The sequence below is a fragment of the Acipenser ruthenus genome, chromosome 53 (genome assembly GCF_902713425.1).
Source record: "Acipenser ruthenus chromosome 53, fAciRut3.2 maternal haplotype, whole genome shotgun sequence".
In the NCBI taxonomy this organism is placed as follows: domain Eukaryota; kingdom Metazoa; phylum Chordata; class Actinopteri; order Acipenseriformes; family Acipenseridae; genus Acipenser; species Acipenser ruthenus.
The window spans coordinates 1,454,510-1,465,181 of record NC_081241.1 but is presented as its reverse complement, the minus strand read 5'-3'; the positions used below and the strand labels follow the sequence as shown (position 1 = coordinate 1,465,181).

At 40.9% G+C, this 10,672-nt stretch overlaps 1 protein-coding gene across 1 annotated transcript; it reads right to left on the bottom strand.

Moving 5' to 3' along the window:
• LOC117432668 (butyrophilin-like protein 1) lies at nucleotides 1-9,062 on the bottom strand. Its single transcript, XM_059016560.1, has 7 exons — nucleotides 8,932-9,062; nucleotides 6,316-6,367; nucleotides 4,828-4,964; nucleotides 3,431-3,626; nucleotides 2,654-2,917; nucleotides 1,801-1,834; nucleotides 1-1,378 (listed from the first exon to the last, which is right to left on the bottom strand). The coding sequence occupies exons 2-6, from the start codon at nucleotides 6,365-6,367 to the stop codon at nucleotides 1,815-1,817; spliced, it is 669 nt and encodes a 222-aa protein (XP_058872543.1). The 5' UTR covers nucleotides 8,932-9,062; the 3' UTR covers nucleotides 1-1,378; nucleotides 1,801-1,814.
• Between the last annotated feature and the right edge of the window lie 1,610 nt (nucleotides 9,063-10,672).

The following is a 10,672-nucleotide window of genomic DNA, read 5'->3' as shown; positions in this document are numbered from 1 at the left end:
TGTAAATCATGTGTGTTTAATGTGATTTGTCCTGATTTGTTTACAGCTAATATACAGTTTTATATTTTCATTTATTGCAGATTCCTTATATCATCTATTCAGTGTTTATAACACATTATAAATGCTGTTACTACCCTGTATTACCGTATTACTTCAATTTGGCGTCGCTGCGTTTATTTTAATAGAGCAGCCTTTATACGAGGGCGATCTTTATTAATACGATTTTCAAACGCTGCCGATGTTTTATTCCATGACTCGTGACATTTTAGAAGTCAGGCGGCTGCTTATTTTCTGTAATACGGTAGCCTACCTGTATGTAGCAGCATGTGTGGCTATGACAGTTACCGAGAGCCTATTAGGTGGGATTACAATACACTAGAAAAGTCACATTCTTAGCAATGACTTCTTAACAACCACAAACCTGCTTCTAAACAAACCAACAACATTGTAGTACAGTCAGACATGGGGTCAAATGCATTTAAATACAAATGTCTTCATGTATTTGAAATTCTGAATTTGCTCGATGCAAATGTGATGCATTTACTACCAAACAAAATACAAATATGTGACAAACACCAAATGCATTTCAAATACTCTTCCATACAATACTTCTAAATTGATTGAGCTCTGAATTACTTCATTGAACTCTCAATTAAAAGTAATAATTGGCCTTTCAATAGCTTTTCAATTATTTGTAGCTCTTAAATGGCTAGATAATAAACATTTACTTTTCAAAAGTGGAGTCCTTCAGTTTGTATCTTTCAGGTCGATAAACTTTGCTTGCAGCAATACTGAAAAGTCTCTACTTTTATTATTATTAGTAGTAGTAGTAGTCGTAGTATTGAACAGTATTTAAATGCATTTGACATGTTTTTGAAGCTTTCCCATGATTTGAAATGCAAATGCCTGTATTTCAGAATGCAAATATCAAGTCAAATGCAAATAGTTCAACAGTTTGCATTTAAATTTGCATTTGACCCCAAGTCTGAGTACAGCACCTCCTCGCTATGATGCCCTTTATTATTACCAGGGATGCTAGAAATCCGTTTGCATTGGAATGACACAGAAAAATACGGAATGTGCATTTTACACAGCACAGGTCAGAGGATCACAAAATATATAAAAACTCTGTCATTGAATACGAGAGCACGCCAGATCAGGCTTCGTGCAGAACCAGATGTCATGTTGCAATGAGAATGTGACATCACACTGTTCTGCATATAGATCTTATAACAGAAACTTATTCCAGCTACAGAAAGTTCAAACGAACAGAAATAAGCTTGCGTTTACATTGATCTTAACAAACATCCTCATCATTTCAACACGACGCTCACTTCAAGGGTTTGCATTCGCTCTTCTCCATTTCATGGCAGGGGAGCTAAAAGAAAAAAAACATTAGGTTACCTCTGTAGAAAATAATGATGACTGTTATTGAAAGGGTTACTCTTGTATTGTGTTTCTGGTTTTTGTTGCAACCACCACGCTATTAATCTGTTAGTTTACTGCTCTAAGTATTTGCTTATTAGAAAAACAAAAAGTGAACACTTTTGCTCAGGGACTTTACAATGTTTACAACAAGTAAACTGTATCTTCAATAAAGACAGTGCTTCATTTAAATCAAATGAAAAATATACCCCCCAAAAAATGTCTCTTAAAACCTTTTTCAAATGGCCACATAATTGAGCAATTAAGAGCTGGAGTTGGAATGGAATGCAGAACCTGGAGGACTGGAATTGAAGAGCCTTGCTGTACAGTGTGATGTAATTAAACTGTGAGGTTTCAAAATAAATCAACAATTACCTCTGAGAGAAGACTTAGAGCTCCGTCTTCCCATCTGTACAAAAATTGAGAAAAAGGAGTCAATGAAAAACAAACACCTGACTGCCAGTACTAGTGTCTAAATACAACTCATTTCTAATATATATATAAAAGGTGTATTCACAAAATGACATACTGCTGCAGGTTACTGTTTCTCAGTCATTACTGCTTGTACATTTTTTTAATTATTTGGAATCCATTTTTACCCCCTGATAATGGCCAATTGTTTTTAAGATCTCACCGCTTCAACCCACGCAGTGACTCGGGAGAGGCAAAGACAAGCACGCTCAAGCGTCCTCCGAAACGTGTCCCGTCAAACCAGCCACTTCCTCTCACACTGCAAGCCGACAGTGAACCCAAACAGACCCATCACGTCAGATCTGGATACAACACAGCTAGCTTGCAGGCGCAGGGCCACCCACAGGAGTTGCTGGTGCGCGATGAGACAGGGATTACTTGACTCGAACCCTCCCCGCCCAGGCAGCGCTTGGCCAATCGTGCACCATCAAGTCAGCTGGGTAATCCTTGCCTGACTCTGCCAGGTGCCCGTGAGTCAGCTGTGCTGTCCCCTGCGTAGTCCTCCAGCGCGATAGGTCTGGTGACTTAGCTGTGGGCTTGCAGTGAAAAAAGAGGCCGGCTTGACATGCACATTTCAGAGGACGCTTGAGTGTGCTTGTCTTCACCTTTCCCCAGTCACTGCGTGGGGTTGCAATGGTGAGACAGGGTCTTAAAAACCACTGGATATTCAAACTGGGGAGAAAAACAGGGGTAAGAAGAATTGACGATTGCAAATAAATAATAAATAAATAAATAATAAATAAATAAACACACGTACTTGTGAGGAAGTTGCGTATTGCTTTTTCTATCCCCCCTTCTTGGACAGTGCAGATGTACTGCTGGTGAAGATCACTAGTTTTCAGGACAGACATCACTTTGTACACTTCACCCTCTTTCTCTGCTGGTGCTGTTTCTGACTGGTCAGTCAGATTCTCTCCTTTCTCATTGGTCCACTGGACCTTCGGCTCACGATACCAGCCAGTAGAATTACAGGTAAAAGTGCTGGTCACGGAGTCGAAATACACTGTGGGATTCTCAGGCTCTGATTGGATGAGAGGAGGGAGGAGGATATGGTTTTTTTTAGCAATCATGACAATGTGCAAATGTAGGTCATCATCATTTTTTGATATATATTTTGAAATATAATGGTGTAATTATACACTATTGCTTCAGCTATATCAGTGGTTTTCTACCCTGCTCCACCCCTGCCCTGCTGTTTTTTTTTCCAACATACTTTTTAAATCTCTGCTTAGCAAAGGAAGTTGATTCTTTTTACCCTTATCATTGAGTTAACAAACAACGTCAACTGATCTCACCTGATTCTTTTTGAACCTGCACTAATCACCAAATCCAGCTTACTAACTTCCACTGCTTTAGTTAGTTTCCAGTAGTGTTACTAGTTTGTTTTCTCTCCCCGCTAATTTAAACAATGTTTCTCTTTATCCAGTATGCAGTTAAGGCTTAACTATGAATTAATGAAGGTTTAAAGGGAGGGAGAGAGCTGAAAATGAAGGGGTCTGGGGTTATCATATCTACCTGTAGTTTAAAGACTCACCTGGTATAAACAGGTTGACAGTTTCGTCATATTTCCTGGAGCGAGTGGCGACAGTGCAGTGATAGGAGCCCTGGTCTGTATATTGAACGTCTTTGAGGAGCAGCGACATGTCTCCTTTGTCAAGCCCGTCCTCTCTGACCTCTGCTCTGGGATCTCCAGGCACACCTCGCTTCCCCCTTTTTACACCCGGGACAGCCTGAAGACCAGATATACATCAATCGGGTTCTAAATGACTTCTCTAAAACACTGTTTCTAGGGGCCCCACAAATGATATCACAGTAGTTTAGATTGTACAGACAGTCAAACCTGCTCATGTGACCTGCTCCTTTATTTAGAGACCACCTGGTCTAAGTGACCTCTTTAAATTTCTCCCAGTGATATCTGTGCTTTCATTTGCCTGGATTAAGAGACCGCCTGTCTAACACGACCAGTGACATCAATTCTCTTACCCAACAATGGACTCAACCTGTATTAACAGTAATCAAAGTAATGTAATCAATAAACAAACTATTAAAACAACTGCGCTTTCTTGTAAAGGGAAAGGTGAGGAAAATGAAAGGTCTTCCTCATCCTAGATAACAGAATTAAAGTTACTGAAGTTGGAAAGTGATAGGTCTGGTGGCTTCGCTGTGGGCTTACAGTGTGATATAAAGACGCTGGCTTGACAGCACATGTTCTGGAGGACGCTTGGACGTGTGCTTGTCTTCACCTCTCCCGAGTCATTTGCAGGGGTTACAGCGGTGAGACAGGGGTTTAAAAACAATTGGATATTTCAAATTGGAAGAAAAACTGGTGTAAAAATAATTGAAAAAAAAAACTGTCAAGGAAGATCAGACGTATTTGCTCTGATTTCTGCTCTTGGTGTTTGAAGTCGCCGCTAAATCAGAAACACATTGGCAGTAATAACAAGCAAACGAGTCCCATAGCTTTGCTTAATTGCCACATGTTAACAAATAAAATAACCCAAAAGCAGTCATTTTTTATGAAAACCTAGATGATCTGGTAGGGGCTGTGTTTCTTCAGTTAGTCATATTATTATCAAGTAACATGACGATGTACACAGAATAAAAAAGAAATACGTGAGAGAATGAATGACATGTTACCACTATTGTGTTACTATGTAGAGTAATAACAAACATGCTAGAGAAATTAACTGCTCACGTGTGATAAATACTTATTGTATTTGCTTGGTATTTATCACCTGTGAACCAGTTTAAAAGATGTAGAAATGAAGCAGAGATATGGGACTCTTTGGCTTGTTATTACTGTCAATTTGTTGCTGATTTCACAGAGACTTCAAACATTAGGTTCATTCCAGGCTGGAGTCAGGTTGAAAGCAGTGTGCAGAATCCCTGCAGGAGTATTAGGTGGGGTAGTACAGTAGAATGCTGTTTCACCTGAGCAACAACGTCATTTCCTTTCTTCCAGGTGACAGCAACGACATCCTGGGGACTGACGCCTTCCAGACGACAGCTGAAGGTGACATCACTGTAGGGTTTCTCTTGCAAATCCCGAACACAACGCAATCCAGACTCTAATGAGAATAGAAAAGAAGCATCAACAGGTAATTCAGTTATCTTATTATCTTATTAATTGATTTATTAACTGTGAGAAAAGTTACAGTAAATCAAGTAACAAATAGTTTATTAACTGTTAACAGACTAGTAACTAATGTTTATTAATATATTTACTATTCGTTAATAGTTAATAAGCGCCCCTCAAAATAAAGCATGACCCATCGATCCAACAAGACACTTGTTAAAATGTTGTGCTTTCATTTTCTTCATTCTGCTTTGAAAGCAAAGTGAAATGAAATAACACCCCAACCACGACTCCCCACCCCAACCACGACTCCACACCCCAACCACGACTCCACACCCCAACCACGACTCCCCACCCCAACCCAACCACGACTCCACACCCCAACCACGACTCCACACCCCAACCACGACTCCGCACCCCAACCACGACTCCCCACCCCAAACCAACCACGACTCCACACCCCAACCACGACTCCACACCCCAACCACGACTCCGCACCCCAACCCAACCACGACTCCACACCCCAACCACGACTCCACACCCCAACCACGACTCCCCACCCCAACCCAACCACGACTCCACACCCCAACCACGACTCCACACCCCCAACCACGACTCCGCACCCCAACCACGACTCCGCACCCCAACCACGACTCCACACCCCAACCACGACTCCACACCCCAACCACGACTCCGCACCCCAACCACGACTCCGCACCCCAACCACGACTCCACACCCCAACCACGACTCCACACCCCAACCACGACTCCGCACCCCAACCACGACTCCGCACCCCAACCACGACTCCACACCCCAACCACGACTCCGCACCCCAACCACGACTCCGCACCCCAACCCAACCACGACTCCACACCCCAACCACGACTCCGCACCCCAACCCAACCACGACTCCACACCCCAACCACGACTCCCCACCCCAACCACGACTCCCCACCCCCAACCACGACTCCGCACCCCAACCACGACTCCCCACCCCAACCACGACTCCGCACCCCAACCACGACTCCACACCCCCAACCACGACTCCCCACCCCAACCACGACTCCCCACCCCAACCACGACTCCCCACCCCAACCACGACTCCACACCCCAACCACGACTCCGCACCCCAACCACGACTCCGCACCCCAACCACGACTCCGCACCCCAACCCAACCACGACTCCGCACCCCAACCACGACTCCCCACCCCAACCACGACTCCCCACCCCAACCACGACTCCCCACCCCCAACCACGACTCCGCACCCCAACCACGACTCCACACCCCAACCACGAATGCACACTGCTTATTCATACTGAAGAGACAGATACAGTACATACCCACTGCACCATACAGCAAGAACACAAGACACAGTTGGAAGAGTGACATCATCTAAAAACAGAAAAAAAAATGAAATTTGAAAGCAAAATATTTGGCATAAGCATCAGTGCTTTTAATCCAGCCACTTCCTAATGAACCTGGCCAAGTGTAAATTGTGATTTCATCCCTTACAAAAAAGGTTTGGTTTTAGAAATATATCTGAAATATTGCTGTTATATTGCAACAAACCAAAATTCCCCAGGTAGCAACAGGTTGCAGGTAGCCTTGCTGTGATCCAATTCTAAGTTAACAGAGAGGTTGCAAAGAAGATTTTGTGGTTTGCTGCAATATAAACAGCAATGTTCCAGATATATATTTTTTTGTAAGGGATATAAGAAGCTGTGTTCCCTTCCTGTTTACAGCCAGAAACTTGTATATACTTTAGTTTGAAAATCATTTCAATGTGATTTCCAGAAGCAATTGTAAATGAAAAGAGGAGCACTCCATAATTTAATATGAGAATAATACAATACACACAGCTGAATCTCTTTTAATATTTATTTATTAGCAGTGACGACCAGGGCGACTTACAATTGTTATAAGATTTATAAGATCTCACCTTATTTTTAGAATTACCCATTTATACAGTTGGGTTTTTTACTGGAGCAATCCTTGCTCAAGGGTACAGCAGCAGAGTGTCCCCCACCTGGGATTGAACCCACAACCCTCTGATCAAGAGCCAGAGCCCTGACCACTACTCCACACTGCAGCCATTTATCAGCCTGCCTTGGGGGACAAGGGTCCTCCGATATGTGAAATCCACAGATAAACGAGGTGTGGTTAAATATGAGGAGAATGTATCAAAAATGAAGAAAACAGTAATGTAAACCAAAAGAATATTTATTATATATATTTTTTCAGTTCGCAACTCAGAACTCTCAGTCAGCAGCCACCTGGCTTACTCTATTGTAGTTGCTCCTCGTATTAAGGCTGGTTTATACTTCTCTCGCAGACAAAAGCCGAACGTCAGCTGCAGACACTTCTACGGGTGAGCCAGAAGGACTGAAGCCCCTCCGAGCTGACGCAGCAAAGTGGTCGTAGCTGTCGGTCACACTTTCAGCCAGTCTGCGTTACTGTCGACTTGTGACTACGACTGCCAACAGGCTCCACAATCCCGCGACGCTTTGAGACGGGATTTTAAAATTGCCCGTCTCATGAATGAAGTGAATGTGTAAATTGGCTCTATATATATATATATATATATATATTTTTAGCAGCAAACAAATAAAACTGTAGCCTATCTAAGCACCAATATTCATTATAGCAAAGGTTCATTTACACTTCAATTCCATTCATTTTAGAGGTAAGTTTAGAATCCTGGTTCATGTTTATTGGGTTTCTCATAAACTCGCTCTATCTCGCTTCACTGGCTTGTGAAAATCAAAAAATTGAACTGCGTTGTTTTACTGAGTATATTATTTTTTTGCTTGTGTGTTTGAGAACGTGTGCCGCCCTCCGGATAACTGAAGTCACAGATAAACAAACCTGCCCAGTTCAGTTCTTCCTAGCAACCACTGATGCAAACAAAGAGCTACTGTATCTTAAACGTGATTGGAGGATTTGTATATATGACTGTTTGCTTGTCTAACCTTCAGGATGTACCACTACCGGTTACAAACCTGTATAACTCTGTTTTCCCTGGCAACAGGCGACGCAAGGACTTTTCTTAAACGTGATTGGAGGGTTTTTTTTCTTATATATATTTATGCCGACTAGAGGGAGGACTCTTGTGTGTGGAGAGAATTAAAAAAACAAAACAAAACCGAATATTGAGGCCTAATGTCCCAAATCTCTATACAAACCAATAGAATCTACAGAATAGCCAACAGAATTCTATAGAATTTCTATCGACTAGACTACAAGTATTTAAAATTATAACCTATAGGTTAAATAAGGGTTTTTGACGTCTAAAAATAATGTGAAAAAGTAAAAATATATTAATGCGGAAATTAGTGCAACAATAGATTTAACGAAAATACAAATATAAAGACGTGAAAAGTTGAAAAAAAACGAACTTTATATCATATTATCTAACGCCTGGGTTCTCAGCTCAAACCGGGACATCCCTAAAACAATGTAATTCGTGCTTTGGTTAATTTTCACCAAATAAAAAACGAGTTCCCGGATTACAGGGGTGTGTTTTTAAAGATACTTTTAAAATGTAGGCTGAATACAATAGGCAGAATACAAAATATATCTCGTGAGTTACAAACATTGGCTATTAAAAATGTAATGTCTGGAGGTTATACATGATGAAATATAGGCTTATAATTTAAGATGCAGCCTACACCAATTCACTTATTAAAAACTGCGCTTATCCCTCCGTCAGAATATTTACATGCTGTATATCATCTCTGTTGTAATTTATTTTATCAGGTGTGCTGTAACTGGAAAAGACATTCAGGGTTCCATGACCAAAACTACTGCGACACTAAAGTCGGCTCTTCCGTGTTTGTTCTCCATAGCCTTCTTTGTTTAAATTGTAACCATTTTTGTTTATCGATCATCATACAACATTAACATACCTTAAGTCTAAATCTACAACAGAAATAAGTTATTTGTGGTTTTGTTTTTACCTTTAGTACGGGTTTATCTTCGCCGCGTCTTGTAATTGTACCTGTGTCGTTCCCAGTAATGATGAGGCACGCCGCGTTTCTGATAAGAGAAAGTGAAAGTTTAAGAATGATAAATGTATCACACCCAATGACGATGTAGGATAATTAAATGAGAACATTGCAAAAAATAATTAAGGTCATTTGGAGTTTAGTAAACCTAAACTGTGTCTCTAAATTGTAGGGGAATGAGAACTAATTGGCTAATCAAAGGAAAATAAATATTTTTGTAAGAATTGATGCAGCTATTCAACTTTTAATACTGTAATAATTGTTAGTAAAAACAAACAAACAAAATCTTATTTGGTTAAAAAAACAGCAGTATGACCAGTATTATTGAGATCATGATAATTGAAATACGAATTATTGGTGTTTAGGGTTTGGTTCATTTATAAACTCACCTGTTCGTATTGCAGTTGGTTTTCGGGATTGGTGTGCAGTAGTGGATAGGGTTGTTTCGGGGTCTTGTATTCGATAAGCTTTATTGACAGCTAAATGTGTTGAGAGACAGGGAAGTGTTTATCAGCTAGCTGCAGTAATACAAATAAAAATGATACATTGTAAAACGTCTGCGTCCAGCTCATTTATTCAAATAATATTCGAATAATTTACACCGCATCCGTATTTTGCATGTTGATGATTTAGAAGGTGCACTTGATTCAACTTACACTAGTATCTGAACATTAATAGGCCTGAGCATGTGTTAAATGTTTCTAATTTATCAAATAATTATGCCAGTTAACTAAACTGACAGATTAGTTTTGACATTCCAGAAGACACCACGGCCTACTAGGACTGGAGTTGGGCACCCCTGGAGTAAAAGTTTTGACAGCTGCTACAAAAACCAGAAGACACCAGACAGGTAGCTGGCTCTTCTGATTGCTAGAGAAAGCTAACTGTGGTTATAATGAGAACCATACAACTATGAACAGAGCAGAAGAATGAGAACACAATCACATGTAATCTTATAAGAAAACATACAGGTTAATGCATGAATATTACACACTACAAGATAGCTGATAACAAGAGATTTGTATGATTGCGCTATTATACTGGTGAGTTATGGATAGTTTCCATCTGTTATGTTCACAAAACCCTGTGCATTTCTGAACACTGATGCACTGCCAGATTACACCAGCAGGGGGCAGCATTACTGTACATTGAATTCCAAACAGTAGAATTCCATTCCTTGGTAAAGGCTTAGCTTACACCAGGGGTAGGAAACCCGTGCCACAGACACTTTTGTTGTTTGTTTTACCCAAGCCCCTTAATAAATTAATTGATTCAATGATTGTCTTAATTGTTCAGAATTCCCATTTGTTCCAGGTATTTAGCAAATAATGATTAGAAGATACCTACAAACCCTGCAGGATTGTGGCACTCCAGGACCAGGGTTGCCTACCCCTGGCTTTCACCCTCAACTCAAGTGTTTTCAAATGAAAATATCAACAGATCCTTTTTGTACCATTTGTCAAAAAGGTGAAATAGATTCTACATTCCATGTGCACTGGGAGCGCTCCGTTTTGTGTAATTTTTGGGAACGTGTGGCTATCACTGTCTCGAAATGATTGAAGACTGACACCCACCTCATTTCTACTAAACCATGATTCCAAACTTTGTCTATCCTAGGCAAATCGTAGGCTCCTTCCAGCAGCTCTTACAGCTGTAAAGAAAACCACTGACTCATTGTGTGACCCTAAGCAAG